Source organism: Glycine soja, chromosome 20 (assembly GCF_004193775.1).
Source record: "Glycine soja cultivar W05 chromosome 20, ASM419377v2, whole genome shotgun sequence".
Classification (NCBI taxonomy): Eukaryota; Viridiplantae; Streptophyta; class Magnoliopsida; order Fabales; family Fabaceae; genus Glycine; species Glycine soja.
In genome coordinates, this window is record NC_041021.1 from 68,941 (window position 1) to 91,970 (window position 23,030).

General features: G+C 33.1%; 2 protein-coding genes across 4 annotated transcripts; both read left to right on the forward strand.

Annotated features, from left to right (window-relative positions):
* Positions 1 to 1,029: 1,029 nt before the first annotated feature.
* Positions 1,030 to 10,815, forward strand: LOC114403539 (RNA helicase aquarius-like). 2 transcript variants are annotated; one of them, XM_028366557.1, is made up of 14 exons: positions 1,212 to 1,637; positions 1,718 to 1,807; positions 2,056 to 2,118; positions 2,741 to 2,827; positions 2,948 to 3,094; positions 3,224 to 3,384; positions 3,692 to 3,926; positions 4,074 to 4,184; positions 4,611 to 5,669; positions 5,794 to 6,057; positions 6,810 to 6,995; positions 8,229 to 9,383; positions 9,663 to 10,010; positions 10,253 to 10,815. In XM_028366557.1, the coding sequence occupies exons 1-14, from the start codon at positions 1,212 to 1,214 to the stop codon at positions 10,493 to 10,495; spliced, it is 4,575 nt and encodes a 1,524-aa protein (XP_028222358.1). In that variant the 3' UTR covers positions 10,496 to 10,815. The 2 variants fall into 2 exon arrangements, with proteins under 2 accessions (XP_028222359.1, XP_028222358.1); XM_028366558.1 differs by lacking the exons at positions 2,056 to 2,118; positions 2,741 to 2,827; positions 2,948 to 3,094 and having other exon boundaries at positions 1,030 to 1,637.
* A 4,757-nt stretch (positions 10,816 to 15,572) lies between these two features.
* LOC114402666 (type IV inositol polyphosphate 5-phosphatase 9-like) lies at positions 15,573 to 19,230 on the forward strand. 2 transcript variants are annotated; one of them, XM_028365316.1, is made up of 9 exons: positions 15,573 to 15,800; positions 15,917 to 16,089; positions 16,239 to 16,346; positions 16,430 to 16,793; positions 17,091 to 17,275; positions 17,360 to 17,389; positions 17,911 to 18,019; positions 18,301 to 18,455; positions 18,733 to 19,230. In XM_028365316.1, the coding sequence occupies exons 1-9, from the start codon at positions 15,780 to 15,782 to the stop codon at positions 18,974 to 18,976; spliced, it is 1,389 nt and encodes a 462-aa protein (XP_028221117.1). In that variant the 5' UTR covers positions 15,573 to 15,779; the 3' UTR covers positions 18,977 to 19,230. The 2 variants fall into 2 exon arrangements, with proteins under 2 accessions (XP_028221117.1, XP_028221118.1); XM_028365317.1 differs by lacking the exon at positions 17,360 to 17,389 and having other exon boundaries at positions 15,574 to 15,800.
* Positions 19,231 to 23,030: the final 3,800 nt, after the last annotated feature.

The window sequence follows — 23,030 nt, forward strand, 5'->3', positions numbered from 1 at the left end:
GTCCAGATTCACGCTGGTCTCTGCAAGCAGCTTCACGCAGGGCTCCGAGTCGAATCGGACGATGGCACATGGTGATGAAGGTGGACTTTTTGATGTTGATAAACAATGGTGATGACGTGGAGGAGGTCAAGGAGTTGGGAGGGGGAGAAATCAGAAGGGAGGAGGTGGTAGGTGGCAAAAATGGAAGATAAGAATGCGGAGGAGGATGATTCTCAATGTTTGATTTATTTGTTTTTTACTTTAATTGATTGTGGCGGTTTTTAACTGTTAGAAAATTTAAATTTGATTTTGAAGGAAATACAGACGATTTTTTGAACCACCACAAATTGCGTCATCAAATATTTAACAAACACGTCATCGCTTAAGTGACGATAAAAATCTCAAAAAAAAGTTTTCAAATACCAAGGAGCTTATTTGAAGAAAATTTTTAATAGGTAAAAGTCAAATATATATCAAAGATAAAAAATATATTTAAGTCTTATTTTTTTTAGTTGCATTTTGTCATTGGCATGAATAATGATGGTGTACATCTTGGTATTTAGTAATTTCATTAATTAGTTCTTTATGTTTTGTTTTATTATTTCATTTTTGTCCTATATTATTACTATTTTTTTGTTTAATTTGGTCTTGTCACATAAAAATTAAATGGACCAAAATAAAAAAATAAAAACTTATAGAAACCAAAATGAAAATTAAGGAGGTGAAAACAAAAACAACATAATATTGTAGGAACTAAACGATTATTTATGATAAATTTATAAAAATCAAGGCTTGTTTACTTTGTTTGGATTTTCTGTTTTTACTTTTAATTACATAATTGTCACATTATTACGGGTTTTTTATTTATATAAATTATAATTATAATTATAATGTATTTAAGAAAACTATTTAATTTCGTAAGTTGTATAAATTTTAAATACAATTTACATATGAAAACTATTTAGTTATTTTGAATTATATACTTAAAAATATTTTGCCTTGTTGTCGTGACTTGGTAAGATTTATAATCTGCATTCGTTTAAATAGATCGGCCCTGATCCCAAATTCTAAATCTTGCTGGGTCGCGGCTGTGGATTTCCAAATTCCAACACCACTCACTATCACTACATCTTAAGTTAAGAGAAGAGGGAAGAAAAAGACATTTGAAGTGTGTAGTATAGTATAGGGTTTTTAAACAATAGAACCAAAACCCTAATTTCACAACTTTCCCTATGACGAAAGTTTACGGCACGGGGTTATACGATTTCCGGCGCCACCGCGTCGCCGAGTATCCGGTGGCGGCGGCACCAGCAGAGTCGAAAACGTTAGTTCCAAAGACCGGCGGCGGCGGCGGCGGCGTTCCGAGCAGCATCACTCTGTCGGAGATTCAGCGCGACCGGCTGACGAAGATTGCGGAGGCGAACTGGTTGAAAAGTGGCGATGCGGGGAGGCCTAAGAAGGACTTCGACCCTGAGCTTGTTCGCAAGATCTACGAAACCGAATTGTTGGTGAAAGAGGGTTCGAAACCCGTTCCCTTGCAACGTGTCATGATTCTGGAGGTTAGCCAGTATCTGGAGAATTACCTGTGGCCTTATTTCGACCCTCTCACTGCCACCTTCGAGCATGTTATGTCCATCATCATCATGGTCAACGAGAAGGTCTCTCTCCTCTTCTAATAATGTTCATCATTCATTCGTTATATGTATAAAATTCACTCATTGTCTTGTGTGCCTTGCAGTTCCGAGAAAATGTTGCCGCTTGGACTTGCTTCCATGAGAGGAAAGACGCTTTCAAAGGCTTTCTCGAGAGTGTTCTTCGCTTGAAGGAGGTCTCTATCTCTCTCCCTTTCTCATTTCTTTGCTTTTGTGCCTATTTGTCACTTTATTGTTGAGTTAACTTAAGGTTTTAAATTGCAATCCTTCAAATTGTGACTGCAATTGTGGTTGCAGATAGTTCAAAAAACCTTATTGTTACAGCTGAAACAGCGGTCTTGCTTCATTGCCCTTTGACGGTAGAATTAGAATCCTATGTATATTGTGACATTTTGCTAAATCTTGTGCTCTAATTGTACTGCAGGGACGAGAACTAAGTATAGCCGAAAAGACGAATTACCTAGTTTTTATGATAAATGCCTTTCAGGTATACTGCCACTGCACTTTGTCTTTTACTTAAGTTTTACATGATGTTTGTTGGCTTTAATAAAACATGTGTGTTTGCTTGATTGGTGTGTAAGCTTATCCTATCATTGAAGGAGAGATTTACATTATTATTGAGTTACTACTGCTTTACATAGTCATTATGTTTTCAACAAATTTTGCTGTTTTGCTAGAGCTCCTAAAACTTAAGACAATAGGAGTGTGTTGTTTCCGAATTTTTAATTTTGGCAAAAACTTGTCATCATGAAAGAAAATACCAAAAGGAAGAAAATAATTTGCAATTTCTAAAGTCATCAATTCTTGTCTCTGAACATGTACTGTAGCAACCCGTCATCCCATCCTAAATATGCCTGTTTGGAATTTGGCTTCAGGTTAATGATTGTCAGTTGGTGCTACTTAGAGAATTGATAAGGCAGTCTAACATAGAAATGAAATGGTATTGTCATTCTATAATTTAGCATACCTAACGAGAGTGACACTAGGAATGGTCATTTTATTCTATTCCATAGTTTCTCCTTTCCCATTCTAACTTTAATAATTCTTGTGAACCAAATAGGCCCTTATATCATTGTTAAATGTAGCTAAGCTAATACTTTGGATTGCAGAGTTTGGAAGATGAGGTTGTTAGCAGGACAATCTTGAGACTGGCAAATTTGAAATCTTGGTACAGTTTGTCTTATGGTCGATTTCAGGTAAGATTGAATTAAAAGATCAATTTATGAGGTGATGAAATATGATCTTTGTTTCTCTTATTCTTAATTTTTACGATTAATGTTAAATATTATTGTTTGCATTGGTCTTTACCTATGTAGATGGAGCTTTGTCTTAATCCTGGCTTGATCAAGAAATGGAAAAGGATGATAAAGAAGGAACCTGTGAAAGGAGATGGATCACATTTAGATCCCTCAACTACAGTTGAAGTGATGTTCGTGAGAAACCTCATAGAAGAATTTCTGGAGGTCTTAATTTGTTAAGAAGTTTTAATCTTTAATACAATCTATAAATGTTTTCCCCTACAACAAAATATTTTTACTTGAAAGTAGTTAGCTGAACTTCTTTTGTTTTTGTTGTCTTTCTTTTCTTTTTAGATACTGGATTCACAGGTATTTCCCCTGAAACAATTATCTGGTGAGGACGATGAACTTATTGATGCTACTGGTTTGGGGCTAGTTAATGATGCCTGTGTCCTGTACTGTGAGAGGTTTATGGAATTTCTAATTGACCTCTTGAGTCAATTGCCAACGAGGAGGTATTCTGTTATGACTATCTGCAATCTCTCTCATTTAAGGGTTAAGTTATTTTGTTTAATACTATGTATTGTATGTTTCTAGTTTTATGCATATTTTTATTTTGCAAGTGTTATTAATGATGACCAAGTTGCTTCCATATTTTAAATTGGGAAATTTTTTATTCTTTCCTAGCAATTATGGTTGAACTGAAAATGGATTCAATTATTAAATACATGAAGGAAGATGGAGTGCTTTTAGACAAATTTTTTTGTGTAATCTAGAGTGAATATTTTTTGCTTTTCTAATAACTCTGATTCTGATTTGTAGGTATTTGAGGCCTCTTGTGGCTGATGTAGCTGTAGTTGCCAAATGCCATTTAAGTGCACTCTATAGGCATGAAAAGGGGAAACTTTTTGCGCAGTTGGTTGATTTACTGCAATTCTATGAAGGGTTTGAGATTAATGATCATACTGGAACACAGTTAACAGATCATGAGGTTCTTGAATCTCATTACAGCCGAATGCAGTCATTCCAGCTACTTGCATTTAAAAAGATGGAAAAGGTATAATATAATTTTAAAAAAGACAATATACTAAAATCCTACTCTACTGTGTATTACTTGTAATATCTTGTCGTTCTTGATCCCCTAATTCCATGTTAGTACAAGATTTTATATATATATGTATATTGTTTTTTTTCCTGGTTGTAGCTGCGGGAACTTGCTTTGACTAACATTGGTTCGATTCACAAGCGTGCTAATCTGTCCAAGAAATTGTCTGTTCTTTCTCCGGAGGAGTTAAGAGATTTTGTTTGCTGTAAGGTATGTGATTAAAAGATGTAACTTTTGACTCTTCTGTTTTTTAATAATCTTGATTTTGGATCTTCACTCTCTCTCACACACACATATTGAATTAGTTGGCATTTGTATATTTAATACAGTTACATATACAGATAATCAAGTTCCTCCTCATTTTAAGAACTTGCTTAACTCTCCCTTCTTAATGCAATTGCATTGAGGCTTCCTTTGCTTAGGATTATGATACTAGAAGGGGAAGTGATCTTTTGTTATATTTACAATTTGGTAGCAGGGTAACTTTTGTGAGTTTTACCGGATGTGTTTACATAGTTTTATGTACTAGTTATGTTGATTGATTTTAAAAATAGTATAATAATGCTTGGAAGAATGAGCCACGTGTTGATTTTTAATACCTCATACTTCTGTGTTTGACGTTGTTTCATTATGCAGCTTAAACTGGTCTCTAAGGAAGATCCCTGGTCAGAGAGGGTTGATTTTCTTATTGAAGTAATGGTGTCCTATTTTGAGAAGCAACAATCTCAAAAAGAAGCTATTAATGCTCTTCCCCTTTATCCAAATGAGCAGATTATGTGGGATGAAAGTGTTGTACCCAGCATAAATTACTCTGGAGAAGGTTGCTTAGCATTACCCAAGCTGAACTTACAGTTCTTAACACTTCATGATTATCTTCTTCGAAATTTTAATCTTTTTCGACTTGAGTCAACATATGAGATACGTGAGGACATTCAGGAAGCTGTTCCACATCTTCTTGCATATATTAATAATGATGGAGGAACTGCTTTTCGTGGTTGGTCAAGAATGGGTGTGCCAATCAAAGAATTCAAAATCACTGAAGTTAAACAACCTAACATTGGAGAAGTCAAACCATCATCTGTGACTGCAGAGGTTACTTATAGCGTTTCCAGTTATAGAGCACATATTAGATCAGAATGGGATGCACTCAAAGAGCATGATGTATTGTTTTTACTATCTATTCGCCCATCATTTGAGCCTCTTAGTACAGAAGAAGAAGACAAAGCTAGTGTCCCACAAAAGCTTGGCCTACAATTTGTACGCGGTTGTGAAGTTATTGAGATTCGTGATGAGGAAGGAAACCTTATGAATGATTTTTCTGGAAAGATAAAACGTGATGAGTGGAAGCCACCAAAGGGGGAACTGAGAACAGTAACTGTGGCTTTGGATACAGCTCAATACCACATGGATGTAAGTAACATTGCCGAAAAAGGGGCAGAAGATGTTTATGGTACATTTAATGTGTTGATGAGGAGGAAGCCAAAAGAAAACAATTTTAAAGCCATCCTAGAATCAATAAGGGATTTAATGAATGAATACTGTATTGTTCCCAAGTGGTTGGAAAACATTTTTCTTGGTTATGGGGATCCTTCAGCTGCACAGTGGACTAATATGCCTGATCTATTGGAGACAGTAGATTTCAAAGACACTTTTGTTGATGCTGATCACTTAAAAGAAAGTTTTTTGGATTATGAGGTTAGTATTTCATTTTCAAATTCATAGAAGTTATTGTTGCATGGTTGTGATTGATGTCTTCCATTATGAATTAGTGTATGAAACTAAGGTATTGATGTGACTTTCCTCTCACTGTATTCTTCAGGTGTCTTTTGTTAATCCTGATGGCTCAGGAAATTTGAATCCAAGGCCTCCTTTTAAGATCAAGCTTCCCCGAACACTCAAACCAAACAATGGTGCTCTTACTGGGCATGCAATATCTACTTCTGGTGCAACAAATGAAATCAATGTGGTTGATGCTAATTATCAGAAAGAAGCACTAATTATTGAGACATATACTCCTCCAGATCCTGGCCCCTATCCTCAAGATCAGCCTAAACAAAATTCAGTTAGATTTACACCCACCCAGGTGAATTCAGCTCTTGATCTCAATCATATACTGTCACTTTTCATGCATAATGATTTTTCTTTTAATCTTTCTCTGCCCTCCTGCTTTCCTCACAATAGTTGAATCTGAGTATTTGACCAAAATCCAATTGATTCATATGGCTAAATTGATGCATGTGGAATGCAAAAATGCAATGCTTGTGTTTCTTGATCCAGTACATATTAAGTATGTAGTGTAGTTAGCATCACAAGTCATGTCCTATTTCCCTTTGCACTGTCGCCTCGTCAGTAATATGAAATGGATGATCAGTGTGCCATGATATATTTTAAAAGTTTTGACAAGAATAAGGAGTCCATGATTTTGTGACAATGTAGATTCATGTTACCCTTAAATTTGTTAAAGAATAGGATTGTGTTTACCATTACTTGTTAATGTTTTGCTGATGGTTGTTTTAAAGAAATTTCCATTGCTGATATGCAAAGAAATTGGAAAGTTCTTTTTGGCCACGTTGGCTTTCTGTTTTCTTTGTACTTTCTGTCAGTAGGTGCAGTTGAGGAGAGCAAGGAAAAGAGCACTTGGTTCACACATTTTAAAAAATTGTGGGGCCTTCCTGTTCTTCCTTTCTCTCTAGCTGCAGTTCAACTGCAGGTGATCAAAATCCCCCATATATACTTCCCCACATGTACTTTATGTCTTTATCCTCTTATTTATATTCCCTATCTATGAGTATTGGATAAATATTAATAATAGTGTGAAATGTTCTTATCAAGCAGGTTGAAGCAATCATCTCTGGCATTCAGCCTGGTCTAACTATGGTTGTGGGGCCACCTGGTACAGGAAAGACTGATACAGCTGTACAAATTCTAAATGTTCTTTATCATAATTGTCCTTCTCAGAGAACCTTAATAATTACTCATTCAAATCAGGCTTTGAATGACCTGTTCGAGAAGATAATGCAGGTAGGGTCTTTTATCTGTCCTCTATTCTTACATGTTGCTTTGTGATTTTGAAGTTTTGATTATTTTTAGTAGTTAATGTCCTAGTACATTACTAAGTGCTTATTTTGGGGAAGGGGAAGCTCTATTATTGCTCCTCTTTGTAAGAGGGCAAGCCTTGACACAAGGGTAAGTTTGCTGCCTTGTGGCCTGGAGCTCATTGGTTCAAATATTGGAAACAACCTCTATGCTTGCGAGCGTAAGGCTGTGTACATGCCACTCTCTAGGCTTCACTTGGTGGGAGCTGTATGCATTGGGTCACCATTTATAAGCTTTATTATTTGCATATAGTATGATTTTTGGTAATTAATTCATGGAGAATAAGGAAACCGTTCTTATGTGTCAATGATGAGTTTTAGTATGATTTAAGAGTATTAGATACTTTGATTCAAGAGTCATAGTCATTTATTCGATGTCTATGAGTTAGATTAGTCAATTAAGCCTAGGCATTTGCTATAATTAGGGGTCTAAGACATTATATGTTGTGCAAAAGTCAGTTAAAAGCCTTTTTTTTAGTCATAAACCAAGAATTTATTTAGAAAGGACAGATACAGATGCAAAAGGATAAGATGCTCAAAAACTAAGTCAAGAATGAATTGAAAAAAGCATAAAAACTAAGAACTTGACACATGTAACACAACATGGCAATCTTGCTGTAGATGGCCCTCAAACACTTCCAAGAAGCTAAATGAACTAGTTGATCCCAAATAAACTCTAGAGTCTAGAGACAACACTTGACTGGTAAAAATTCTAGTTCTTTCAATCACATGCACAAAACAATTGTCAATCAAATGTGCATAGTATTGCTTTGGTTTACTGTTGAAGTCTTGCACTACTGATGATCTTTATGATATCATGCATGTAGTATCTTGATTATCTTCTACATTTGGTAGTAGAAAGTTTGTAATTAGTCAAAATTAAGTAAATACCAAAATGTTGCACTTGCACATGCAAATCATTCTGTCTTTCTGAGTTGAGAGGTTTACATAATGCCCCACCACATTAATGTTTGTTTTCAATTAAATTTTTTGTTTTGTGGAAGATGAGTGCAGTATTTGCTGTTGTTTTTCTCATTGGGAATAATCTATGCTATTCTATTGAGGATTCTAATCTGAGCTTAGTAACAATTTATTGATAAATTCTTGCTTTCTACACTGAAGTTTATCATTTGTTTCATTTTAATCCTTTTTGTTTTAGAGAGATGTTCCTGCACGTTATCTTCTTCGACTTGGTCAAGGAGAACAAGAGCTAGCAACTGATCTTGATTTTAGCCGGCAAGGTCGTGTTAATGCAATGCTTGTTAGACGGTTAGAATTGCTGAGTGAAGTGGAGAGGCTAGCAAGATCTCTTCAATTGCCCGAGGATGTGGGTTACACTTGTGAAACTGCAGGATACTTTTGGTTGCTTCATGTTTATTCACGCTGGGAGCAATTTCTTGCTGCTTGTGCTGAGAATAAAGAAAAGTCAACATTTGTTCGAGATCGTTTTCCCTTCAAAGAGTTCTTCTGTGATACACCACATCCTGTATTTACAGGTGAGTCTTTTGAGAAAGACATGCGGGCTGCAATGGGGTGCTTTCGTCATCTTAAGACCATGTTTCAAGAACTTGAAGAGTGTCGGGCATTCGAATTACTTAAGTCAACAGCTGATAGGGCTAACTACTTAATGACCAAGCAGGCTAAGATTGTGGCAATGACTTGCACCCATGCAGCTCTAAAGAGGAAAGATTTCCTCCAGTTAGGTTTCAAGTATGACAACTTGCTAATGGAAGAAAGTGCCCAAATTTTAGAAATTGAGACTTTCATTCCAATGTTACTCCAGCGGCAGGAGGATGGTCATGCACGGCTTAAACGCTGCATTCTGATTGGTGACCATCACCAGTTGCCTCCTGTTGTGAAGAATATGGCTTTTCAGAAGTACAGCCACATGGATCAGAGTCTATTTACCAGGTTTGTCCGATTGGGCATTCCTTACATTGAACTAAATGCTCAGGGAAGAGCCAGGCCAACTATAGCTAAACTTTACAATTGGAGATACAGAGATTTGGGAGACCTTCCTTCTGTAAAGGAGGAAGTCATATTCAATAGGGCAAATGCTGGATTTGCTTATGATTATCAGTTAGTGGATGTTCCAGATTACCTTGGTAAGGGGGAGACAACTCCATCTCCTTGGTTTTACCAAAATGAGGGAGAAGCAGAATATGTTGTCAGTGTCTATATATACATGCGTCTTTTAGGGTATCCTGCAAATAAGATATCAATTTTGACTACATACAATGGTCAGAAACTTCTCATCCGTGATGTTATAAATAGGAGATGCGTTCCATATGACTTTATTGGTCCTCCTAGTAAGGTATGCTTCTCATTGTTTACTTTTAATTATAGATTAAATTTCAAAATGGTTTCTTTGATAAAGATGGTGTCAATTTTGGGTTCTTGATTTCTGATGATTTTTCTTAATTCATATTGGAGTATATTATACTTCCCTCTCTTGATAGATGCATGTATATTATACCTCCATTTTTTCCTTGTATGATGTTTTGGACAGTAGAGTAAATAGCCATCAATATTTTTTTTGAAGTTGTGATTCTCAATTAAGTTATCTCTGTTTTCTATAAATGATTGCTCTCAGGTTACTACAGTGGATAAGTTTCAAGGTCAGCAAAATGATTTTATATTGCTATCTCTTGTGCGTACTCGATTTGTTGGTCACCTACGTGATGTAAGAAGATTGGTTGTTGCAATGTCACGTGCTCGGCTTGGTTTATATGTCTTTTGCCGTCGTTCCCTTTTTGAACAATGCTATGAGCTGCAACCTACATTTCAGCTGCTTCTTAAAAGACCTGACCACCTTGCCCTTAATGTGAATGAGATTACATCATATACTGAACGAAATGTTGAAGATCCTGGACCGGGGCATCATTTACATCTTGTCAGTGGCATTGAGGAGATGGGTAGTATCATAGACAGACTGTATCAGGTATTTCTCACATCTTATGATATGGTTTACCTAGCTTCTTTTAGTAGTTTTTCTTGAACCAGTACATTTTGCATTTTGTTCTGTCTGCTTGTTCTGTACTTTGTCCTATTAGGGTTTCTATTCTTTTTCTGCTGTTTCACACTTTCAGTTGTCTAATTTTCATAAATTCTATGATTTCTTGGCTCTATTTTACATAAGAGAAAGAAAAGAAAATCAATGATTTATTTGTTTTAAATTTTCAGGAAAAGTTGAGACATCAGTTTGATCAAAATGGGGCTTATTTTAGTCATTTAGAACCATCAGCAAATACAGATTGGGTGCAAAGTGGGCAGCAGACTATGGACACTGATATGCCTGAACAAACAGAGGAAGCTACAACTGTTGATAACCATGTCGCTGTAGATATGCCACCTGAAAACAGCATGGAAGATGTTACCATGGTTGATAATGGTGATGGTGTTGCAAATGGGAACCCATCGCCATAGAAGCCCTTCAAATGAGGAGACTGGTGTAGGTGCTGCTAAGCATTCCTTGCACATTTGTTTTTTTTTTTTTGTTTTCCAGTTACATATCCGTAGGTCATGGCATTTCTATGACTAGATAAATCAATGCCAAATTGACAAGATGTAGCTATATAGCAATTAGCAAATTAGATTTTTCATGTGGAAGGCCAGGTGGAGGAATTCATGTTTTGTATGTAACAATTGTAGTCGGTATATGGGATGGCTTATTGATGTAGCTATAGCAATTGTAGTCAGTATATTTTTTCGAATCAATTAATCACTAGTCCACTTTTACTCGCTTATTGTTGAGTTTTTTTTTTAATCTTCTGGTTTGGATCGTCCAGGAAGTTAAGAACGCAGAAGAGCAAAACCGATAGTACCATTTGGCTTAATTGCTTTTTTCTTCTTCTTCTAAAGTAATAATAAAATAAATTATTATTTCTTTAAAATAAAGTTAAATCAAACAAGTGCTAAGCAAATTATATAACTATTATAATGCGAATATACCATTATGGTATCTAGTTTTTGTTAGTCAGTTTACTCTTAATTTTTATTAAGTAACTATCATCTCAAATGATTGATCTTTGATTTAGCTTCCTCTGTCTTTTTTCTCATTTATTTTTCATCATCACCTTCTCAATTTCTTCATCGTTCTCTCTTTCTTCTCCCGTTATGTTTGTCTTTCCCCTAGTTTCAATGTAGGAAATGAGTTTTCTGATAATAAACAAAATTTTCGAGCTTGTGATTAGAAGCTAGCTGCATATTTTTTTAAGTTAATATCTGATAAATTTAATTAAATGTAAATCATAAAAAAAATCATTTTCATAATTTTACTATAGAAGAATGTTTTTTTAACAAATAGATGAAATAAGTTATCTCAGAAACTATTTTTTACTTAATATCTAAGCATAAACTTATTTCATATATTTAATTATGATAATAAATTATTCAATTATAAAGAGTCTTTCACAACCAATTCAAACATGCAACAAGTATGTTTGGATAAATTTATCCAAAAGTATCTTTGGGAGAAAAGAAAATGAAAGGATTTTTAACATTTTTTTAGGGAAAAAAGGATTTAACTTCTTCACAAGTTAATTTTAACTTATGAAAAAATTAATTTATTTTTTTCTCCTAGAATACTTCTAGAAAAATTTAACAAAATAAGTTAGAATGTGACAATAATACCAACTACCATATTGGTTGTTACAAAGATGTGATAATAATGGTAATAATGACAATGACAACGGTAATAATCATACTAATAATGGTTGTAACTTGTAACAATAATAATTATTATTTTGGTGATAATAATGACACCAGTTAACAATCATTATAATAAAAGTGGATGTAGTGACAATGATAATCATTGACTAATAATATTGTCTTTGGTAATGGTGATCCTAGAAATCATGATGATATAATTATTGTGTATCTTGACCAAAATGAAAAAGTTAAATAAATTATTTTTAGAATACAAGTCAAAAATCAAATTACTTTTTTTTGTTTTAAAATTTTTGGTAAAAGAGTCTCAAACTAATCAGCTCTATTTAGATGAACATAATTTGTTTCAGAATTTTTATATATTTAAGAATAAAAAACTTAAAACTCATGCCATCCAGAGCAGGCCATTATTGTAGAAGTTCTTTTAAACAATAAGCAGCATTTAAAATGTAATTATATATAAGTAAGTTTGTTGAATAACTCTTATTGAAAGTCAATCATTATGAATTAAGAAATGTTCTTCACGGGTCCAAAAGTGATAGCTTGATTATTGAAGCGAAAAAAGTGATAGCTTGTTTATCTGTTCATTATAACACATTGGTAAGCTAAGGATGTTCATTAAAGTAAAGATGAAGCTATTATTTGTTGCTCATTTGGTGATTCCTAAACGTCCCTTACGAACAAATGACTATTGCATTCTTGACTTCTTGTTATCTCCATCATCGTCATCACTGATATTTATATAAAAAAATTACACACAAATGTCGGATTCTGCAACCATATTTTTGAACTTGAAGTTGAAACTCTCAAATATTATTGATATTTTTTTTGTGGTTGATGTTTAAAGATCAATATGTTGACTTATGGAGTTTGGTGAAAATGGTTTTAATATTGTATTTACTACGAACTAAGATACTTACCATGCATTACATAATTTGATATAGCAAGTGGAGGTTAATGATGCTGACTGAAATTTCAAAATTTCGGACCTGTGCCGTAAAGGTTTTGAATTAGTGTTTAAGATATATAACCGCCTATTGGCTGCTTTACCAAGTTGCAACAAAATAACTGCTGATAATAATCTAACTAATTAATTTGATGCACCCTATGCGTGGATCGACTTAATTAGATTCTTTCTAACCAATTGCATCATCTTAAGCTTGCATGAGAGAAATACTTACCTCGTCTCTCTCTCTCTCTCTCTCTCTCCTAGACGAATGATAGAGTCTTGAGGAGTACTAGTGTATGTATGAAAACTTAGATTTTTCTTACATGTTTTTTGATACTGTTTATCAATTAAAATTTTACTTTAGTGACCTTCGCACTAGCTTATTAAAGCGAAATTAAAATTTTAATTGGAAAATAGTATTATAAACAATTGAAGTATTGCACTTTCTTAATAGTATTCCAAATCGATGAAGGGAGAGGGTGGCCAATTGATAGACTTGACAAGTAAAGTTGCGGGTGGCTAGGAGCTGGTTTTTGTTCAAGTCAATCTAATCTATGGGTTTATATCGAGACAAGCATTACAGATCAAAACATATCCTTCAATTAAGAAATTTGCTCGTCCAACTTCACAATTGGGAATATTTTGAATTAAATTTTTGCAACAGTTAAATTATAATCATCTTAAATTTAATAAGGATAATGTAATAAGATGTGTGTATTGATCGAATATCACTTTAGGTAAGTGCCTTAATTTGGACTAGTTTTTGACATAGTAATCGTTGATCAGTTTAGTTTGTGACCTTTTTAATTAAGTTTATGACTTCACAAAATGTCATTAATTACTTCAGTTCTTTGTCACCTTATTTTTTTTATTGACATTATTAGTTTGGATGAGTATTTGTAAGGTTGTTTCTATTGTGCGGCATGACTTTATGTTTAAATTTGGCTAATGTCATGCTAATTTTCCAAAGGTTTGACATTTGGAGGAATATATGGAAAATGGGATTTGGCCTCTGTATATTCGTCTTCTTTGAAAGGCATGATTGTCCCGTTTATATATATATATATATATATATATATATATATAGGTCAGTGCATTGACAGGTGTTGGTTGGACAATGAATCTGCTACTTATATTACTTCAATAGTGTGTTCTTAGCTTTTGTCCAAATCTTCGACATTGTTTGGTCGCTCATTTGGGGCATTCAAATTTCCTGAAAAAATTAAAATCATGCTACGGTTGATCCATCTTTCATATGGATCTCTCTGACAACTAATGGTAGAGGAATTTCTCGTACTAGAGCTTGTTCATTGAATATGCTATCGTTGATCATGCCTCATGTTATGGGTTGGATTTAAATTTTTAAAATCCAAACCATGCCCAAAAGTTAGCCACCTTGGTGTTAGTCTGTTTATTAATTCTTGAGGTGTTTCCATCCGAGTTGACCTTGTCTCTTGAGACTGATGAAGGTGGTGTCATCTTTTAATTGTCATGTGTGCTATAATAGTGTATATTCATTTGTAAAAGAATTTTAATAAATCCTGAAACTATTTAGTTTGAGGAAATATTTTTATTTTTATTTTCTATTATTATTTTAATTATAAAAATATCTTACTTTTACTTTATTTCTTGTGTTTAATTAAATGTTTGTGCAGGAAATAATAAAAAATATATATTTTTCACTATTATATAAATTTCAATATATATGCTCCTAATTATAGTAAACAAAAATAAAAATAAACCAGACATTCCCATGCGAGAGAATGAGTGAAAATGAGAAAAGGGGGCATTTGCAAATGCAGACTTTGCATTATAAATTCCTGGCATAAAGTAAATGATTTATGCATAAAATGCCGAAATGTATGTCTAATGGGAATGGGCTATTCATGGCCATATTTATTATCTTATCCAAGTCAATAGAGGTGATACCTTATCCGGACAATAAAGAGTGCACTATCTTAATTGTAATTAGTTATATAGTTTATTTCCTTCAATTTTTTGTTGGAAATTTCGCTGTGTTTGTCCACTAAAAAAGTAATTATTATGGAGGAACATCAGAACATGCATGTTAATCGTTCCATTTAATTAGTTGCAACATTTGTTATGCAGATTAAAATTTGTATTAACAATAATTTATGATTAATTGATAAAGTAGTGCTCTTATATTAATAGTGCATAAACACTGAAGATTAAATTCTTGAACTAAGAAAAAGAATCTTATATATTGATAGTGTAAACCTGTGTATTTGTTTTTTTTTTTATAATAATTACTTCAAAAATTATATAATAAAATATTTTTTTATTGATTGATATATAGTATAAAAAAAATCATGTTCACAATATATAATCATTAAGTTCATAAACTAATGGTGCACTAAAAAGAATATAATTATTCATGAAGGAACATGCATATAATTTGGTTAAGCTAAAACATACTTTAAATAATAAGATAAAGTTCATTATGAATGGCGAATTTGTTGTGCCGCCCATCCATGCTTAGTATTTCTTATGTTGTTTCTAACCATACAAACAAACTAGTGTTCATGACTATATAATGACGTACGGATATCATTTTCGTTGCTAGTAGATTACTTTATATGATAAAAAAATTTAAGATTTAAACTTGTATAAAAAAAACTTATAATATCATTGAAACTAGTCAAATATCGCACCTTTGCTGTAAACCAAAAAAATATTCGGTCCTTTTTCACCAATCAAAACATACTGATAATGTTAGCATGCAAAAGGCTTGGCAACTTGTTGCGCCAATAACTTGTCATCATTTTTTTTCCTATTTGCCTATTATTTTTCATGGACCACGCTACTCCCACTTGCACCCATTTTCAACTAGTTAAATATGGGAAGTAAGATATATATATATATATATATATATATCCTTCAACAAACGTATGCACAGAAGAATTCGAATCTTGAAGAAGACCCATGTTTTCTCCCCCTCCCTCTCTCTCTTCACCCTTGCACTCTTCATCATGAGCATGATATCAATATGATCCGTTTTCCTTTATTGCTGTGGAGTTGTCATTTTGTTCTGATCATTTCTTTTTGCCGCCAAAAGTAGTATAAACCATTACTATGACTGGAAAGCTAGTTGAAGTAAGTACAACTAACTTGCCTTCTCACCGGCCTTTAATTAATTTCTTCCATTTTTTATTCAAATTTCTTCCAAACTCTTATTGACATGAATGATTTTTTGCATATAATTTCCTTAGTTCATGTGGCCTGCATTAGTGGCTAATAAGATACTCAACAAGCGACTCGGAAGCAGCAATTTTATAGCAGATTATCCAAGTAATAATACAGATATACCCTTATTGGGTCACGATCAGTCATCTCTGAGCTCCAAATCCATTCTTAATGATCACAAGGATACAGACAAATACAAGTAAGAAGAAAAACATCATAATATGTATTAGTTCTGTATTCTTAACTTCTGGCAACTATTATTTATTGCACATAAAGAAAAAACTGCAGTCTTTGACTGAGCTCCATGATCATATATGTTTCTGACATCATTTTCTTTAATCATTTAAGGATTTTTGTCAGCACATGGAACGTGGGTGGGATTGCCCCAGATGAAGGACTGAATATGGAGGATTTATTGGAGACATCCAACAATTCCTGTGACATCTATGTACTTGGGTATGAATTGAGCTTCTTTTGATAATTAATAATTATTAAAGTCATGCACGTAGTAACATATTTTCAACTGTTTCACGATCCAGGTTTCAAGAAATTGTGCCTCTAAAAGCATCCAATGTATTGGGGTATGAAAACAATAAGATCTCTACCAAGTGGAATTCCATAATCGGAAAAGCTCTAAACAAGAGCACACATCACAGTTTCAGAGATGATAAAAAGGAGGAGGATGTGAAGAACAATATTTGTTGCAATAATAAGGAAGCTGGAAATAATAATAATAATCCAGGTCAGCAGTGTGAAGCCCCACAAGATTTCGAATGTATCATTAGCAAGCAAATGGTTGGTATATTGATATCAGTATGGGCTAAGAGAGAACTTCGTCCATTCATTCAACATTCAAGTGTCTCACGTGTCGGATGTGGCATCATGGGCTGCTTAGGGAACAAGGTGACCTAACCAAACCCAACTTTATTCATATTCATTACTTTAATTATATTAATTACCACTTCAATTCAACACAAGCATCATATATGTATATCTATCTATTTTTTTTGCACTTAATTTGAAGTATAACTATATGTTCATCATTCATCATCACTGTCTACATCAACTTCATTTAGTGTCCAGAATCTCACATCTTAATTAATTGGTTATCTAGCTAGGAACAAGTCCTTTTTAATTTTGTACTTGATTATATTTAAATTTACTTAATTTTACCACTATGCATGCATGATTGATTTGCAGGGTTCTGTATCTGTGAGATTTGTGTTACATGAAACAAGCTTTTGCTTTGTGTGTTGTCACCTAGCTTCTGGGGGAAGAGAGGGGGATGAGAAGCATAGAAACTCTAATGTTGCTGAAATATTTTCAAGGTCAAGCTTTCCTAGAGGTCCTATGCTTGATTTGCCAAGAAAGATTCTTGATCATGAGTAAGCAAATTACTACATTTGTTAGAAACCGTCCAACCGATCAACCTCAATAATTGCTTTTTGGTTTATTTTGATAATAATTAGGTTGCTTTCCCAACAAATCATGAAAACAAGGTGCGAATATTAAATATTATTTTTGCTTTTATGGCTTTTAAAATAATGAATTTGTTACTTGCTAGTTGAAAGCACCACTATATATTTGCGAGTCTCCAGCTCTGAATTTGTCCAACTACATACTGATGAAGGCCGCCAAAACACTTAAATATTATTCTTTGTTGGTTTTTGTGTTTGAAACTAAATTATTATACCCTTAAATCAATCAACTTTGAGAATATGTGACGAATTTGTTCTACTATAGTGGGACAGTGAGTTAATTAACTAATGAAAAAGTTGCAAAAAGGTGCCAAATAGAATAAAACACATTTGCAGATATTGAAATATAATTAAAAAGGTAAAACCATTTGACCTCTTTTAATTACTCAATATTCAAATGAATTTACTTTCTGCATGCCGACTTTTAACCATTTAATCAATTACTCTATATTCAAACTGAATTTACTTTTAATTACTTTTACTTTGATATTCATGTTGCATAAGTTTAACTATTTAATCAATCACGGCCCTGTCTTGTGCAGACACGTAATATTGCTTGGAGATTTAAATTACAGAATTTCTCTACCGGAAGAAACAACACGTTTAGTTGTTGAAAATGAAGACTGGGATTCCCTACTAGAATATGATCAGGTGTCTAAATAAATAAAAATACACTTAACATGTACATATGTACATGAGAGACGAGAAGAGTAAATTTTGATCATATGACTAAGATTATTTTACTTAAATTTAATCTTCATCATTCATTTTAATTATATAATTAAGATTAACTCTTCTTATACTCTCACCTTGATAACTCTTGATACCTCTTTCACACGTACTCTCCGTCTCTATACTAAATGCACACGTAGATGCACACACTTCTTGGAATTTTTAGTATATTCTCTAACTTGAATTGAATGAAAATGAAGCTAACGATGGAGCTAATGAGGGGAAACATGTTAAAAGGATGGCATGAAGGAGCAATCAAATTTGCTCCAACCTACAAGTATTGTCCAAATTCAGACATGTACTATGGATGTTGTTACCAAGGCAAAAACGCAGCGAAGAAGCGAGCACCAGCATGGTAAGACACGTGCCTGCGTAAATATCAATTATAACATATTTTGTTTTCAATGACAACATTAAAATACAAAAGTCACGTTATTACAATGTTACATTTTTAACTGCTCATGTGATCTTATTAGTAACTTAAATTTCAATTTTAAGTATTTATGTGATTAATTGTATGTTTAAGATTAACTTTAAGTAACTTTTCTCTCTCGTGTAAAAAAAGCCTTATTAGATACATCCTTGTACATCAATGATGCATTTTTGTCATATTTTTGTTTTCTTAATTTTAGGTGTGACAGAATTATATGGTTTGGCAACGGCTTAAAGCAAATTCAGTATGCTAGATGTGAATCAAAACTATCGGATCATAGGCCCGTCAAGACATTATTTATAGCACAAGTCAGGGTTTCATCAGCACTAAAATGCTTTCAAAGTTTGTTTCTGTCAGAGAGATTTGAACAAATTAAAACCCACTTTGGACTTCTCTCCAATGATGAGTTTGTATGTAAAAAGCAATTAAGTTTCCGGTTGTGAATCATTAACTAATTAATACTAGTGTTCTTATATACATAGTACTAGTTTGACCTTTGGAAACTATAGTAGTTAGAGAAGAAAGCAAATTAAGAGGTGACAGAATTAGCTCTTTTGCTGATGAGAGATACACCGAAGTTGGTTGTTTATTAATGTGTTATCTATTACACTATGTTGCTAGTTTTTGAATTATCCAATAGAATGTGCAAATATATATGTCATTGAACATTAATATTATACATTTTCTTATTCTTTAAGCTTGATCTCCTCAACCCAGCAGACTCCTTGCATTTTTTTCTTACTTATTTTTTTTTATATACGATAGTAATAAAATTCATGAAATGATGACATGTGCTCTTTAATACGTTACATTCTATAGTTGTTGGTCTTGAGTTGAAGAATTTTTCTCTCCGTCTATCTAATGTTGAATACTCTAACAGATGACATCTGCTCTTTAATTAATGGTTAAAGATCAAGGCATCAACCCATGATATCATGAAATGATGCTCATAATACAAGGAAACAAACTTCGTGATATTAATTTCCCTAAGGCAAAAGAATATACTTTCTAATGCTTTCATCAGCTAGTCATAGGTGATCTTCTAGCAGTCATCAAGAGGGGTTTCCTGTGACCATTAAGATTGGACTAATTAATGTACGTAGCGAGATTCCGATAAACAATAATTGCTCGTAATTAAAATTCGAATATACTAGCTGATGAAATATAAAAGAAAATTTTGCATTAAATTTGAAAGAGGACAAAGTACAAGCCAATTATTGAGCAAGTTTGTTACTACAGGCAATGACATAATTTTTTATATTTGATAGGAAGTGGGATCATCAGATCATCCTCTTGTGCTCATTGTATGAAAAAAGCAAAATCATACGAACGAAGTAAATGCTATTTTTTCCAATAAAGATACCAAACAAATGTTAAATCTATATTTTCTAAGAGACATTTATTTCATGGGCTATTTAGTTATTCTCGAAAAAATAGGACCGAAAAAATTATCTCAATTTTATTATGAGGTCATAAAAAATTAATCATAAGTATATTTTATTCTTGGAAAATACATAATCACATCTTCGATCAATATTTAGTCTCTCGATAGAGGAGGTAAGAAAAAATTATTCTCATAAGACATAAATATCTCTTCATGAGTAAAAATCTATATATACTCCTCTTACTAACTATTACCACTAATATCTCATTGTTTCTTCATGACACATGCTTAATTTTTTTTTCCAATCCCGCAAATTTCATCCTACCCAATTAATATTCCCGCAATTTGATTTACAGCCAATTATTCCTACATTTTATGATATTTTTTCTTTTTTCTCCAATGCTTCTTTTTTAATAGATAATTTTGTTTATCTTTCAATTATCCTAATCGTCAAACACCTAGGAAAAAAAAGGGGTGTTGCAAAAATTTTAGTAATTATAATATATATTCCTAGGAAAAAATAAATCAACTAAATATATATTTTAATCATTATTGGGAATATATAAAAAAAAACAATCTCAACCAATTTTAATAGTTAACTAGACACATTTTTAATAATATCCGAAAATAACATTTTCATGTTATATTCTCTGAAAAAAAAATATTTCTAGGACTAAAAATATTATCCTGAAACAAATGCCCCTTGTATATATCATTTTATAAAGGAATATTATATTCACACAATCAAATTATATAACAATACAATATTTCTTTTTCTTTCTCTCTATTGCATTACGTACTCATCTTAATTTGTCTCTCTTCTCTCCCTGTCTTTCTCTTATTTGTATTAACAGTTGCACAAAACTTTTATGAATAAAATTTTCTTTTATAAATGCAACTTGTGAAAAAAAAAATAGTTTATACATATGTTTCCAGCCGATAGCATTGCCTGAGGCGTGCAGTCTTTCAACTCAAAACTAATAAAGTAAAAGCTTCTGTAATAATATATACCATATTGCTTCAACCCCATTCGAGGAGAATTATATATTCTTAAACTCAATCCAATTCAAAGCACTGGCACTTTAATTGCAACTTGTTTCTTAACAGCCTTAGTTTATGAGACATGTACCTAGATAGAAAACCGACTTTCCTTTATTAAAAAAAAAACTATCTACATGTCGATGCTTAATTAGAGAACTTGCTGACAAGCTACAGATACGTGTCGATGTTTAAATTAATTAGAGAACTTGCTCATATATAACACAACCATAAAGGAAATTAAAGTTGATCGAAATTTTTCTTCATATTTGCTCACGGCGAGTTAGTGAAAGTTTAAATGGGCACTGACAATGAAGCTTAAAATGTTGCGTGTGAATAAGCTAGAAATTTGAATGATATTAATTGTGCGAATTTAAACGGCTAGCTAGTATAATAATTTGAACATATTGGTTTTGAGTTTGAGTATTTTAATCGTTTGGTGGCTGTGGTGGGAAATTACATGACATTGAGATTGGCAAGAAGAAAAGGGAGATTGGTTGCAATGGAATATGGGTGTGAGCGGCTCCCCATGCTTGAGTTCCTCATCCAATCTGCTCATGTAAACCAAACTAACCTCTCTCTTCTCTTATAATTGTCCTTTTTATCCTTTTCTATTATATTGTTTTTTTTTTTCGGGTATTTGCTCTACAGGAGGTGGTCTTCATGCAGTTTTAACTTAACTTGAAGCCTAAGTATCGAATAAGGTTTTATATTGCGGTGATGTTGCAGTTGCAAACTGTTTTTTAAAACATTGGTATCAATATCATCAACTATATGAATTGAGCTAATCCTGATATAGTTTGGTAACATTCCAGGTTTTGAATTTTGAGATTGGCACAACAAATATTGCCTTTCTGTTCCTTGAAGATCTTTGGATTCAATTCAAGTGAGTGTGGCTCATATTTTTATCTCTATAATTATTTAATTAAGGCTGTTTCTTGTATTGTGTCTTCCCATTGATTTCCGCTTTTGAATCGTTGAGTCCAGGAAAGTGGCCAAAGTTGGCGAATTGATTAGCATTGAAACTTGCATGGAAATTATGGATCTTCTCTACGAAAAAGATGAAATGTCGTTTCTTTTTAGGTCTCCTCACTCCCTTTCTGCATCAATCTTGGTATATATATTCCCTAGTCATTTCAAAGTTCCAACTTCCAAGTAATATCTCATATAAGCAATTTACTAATGCATTGTAATATACTTTTGCAGGTTGCCTCATATGTAATGGCGGTTCCTAAACAGAAATGGGGATTTCCAGTTCTTGCATGGGGTAAGAAAGTTCATCTGGGTTTTAATATAGTTTTTGCAGTTTTAACCTTGTATCAACCTTCTAATACAAGCATATCCATGTACCGAGGAACTAACAAATGGATTTTTGTTAGTAAATTTTGTGACCTCACATAAGGAACAAGATATCCTTAAAATGGCGATAGAAATTCTCAAGCATGTGCTTGAACCTTCTTGAGATATGAAGTAAGTGAATTTTGAAAGACTGAATCACTTTTGGTATTGGAATGTGGATTGTCGTGAACTTTGTTATTTAAAAGTAATCAAGTGCTCAATCTGTCAATGTCTATCAGTGACCATAAAAATATTGCAATTTGCTGAATTTGATTTCTAAGATTGATTGTGGATCTGTAAAGAATGAAAAAAATTTAACGAAGCTGTGATTGGCTCCCTGCCTACCCATACATATGAAAATATGTTATTGTATACATCCAAGCGAGTATAGTGCATTGAAAATATGGATTCCTATTCTAATTCCTGTCATATGCTTCGTTTCTCCTAATTATTTACTTCTAGGATGATATCCTTGACTTGGTTTGGTTGTATTTTGGATAAATTCCTAATGGTGCTTTAGCAGGTGGCTTCACAAGGAGTTTGAGGATAAACATGTAGCCATATCAGAGAAAAATCTTCAACAATTCAAAAAATTGAAGAAATCATATTCTTCTATCCACCCAGGCAGTCATTGAGGACATAGTTACATGTGACCAGCTATGTTTGGACCAAAGAATAGAAAAAGCGGTTCTATGTTAGTTTGATCCAATAGATAGACCGGAAGAGAAAGACTTGAG

Coding starts and splice junctions, on each gene's coding strand:
- LOC114403539 (XM_028366557.1), top strand. CDS start 1,212: ATGACGAAAGTTTACGGCACGGGGTTATACGATTTCCGGCGCCACCGC. Junction 3,095..3,223: donor TCATAGAAGAATTTCTGGAG/GTCTTAATTTGT, acceptor TTTTCTTTTTAG/ATACTGGATTCACAGGTATT. Junction 9,384..9,662: donor TTATTGGTCCTCCTAGTAAG/GTATGCTTCTCA, acceptor GATTGCTCTCAG/GTTACTACAGTGGATAAGTT.
- LOC114402666 (XM_028365316.1), top strand. CDS start 15,780: ATGACTGGAAAGCTAGTTGAA. Junction 17,390..17,910: donor CAACAAATCATGAAAACAAG/GTGCGAATATTA, acceptor TGTCTTGTGCAG/ACACGTAATATTGCTTGGAG. Junction 18,020..18,300: donor CCCTACTAGAATATGATCAG/GTGTCTAAATAA, acceptor ATGAAAATGAAG/CTAACGATGGAGCTAATGAG.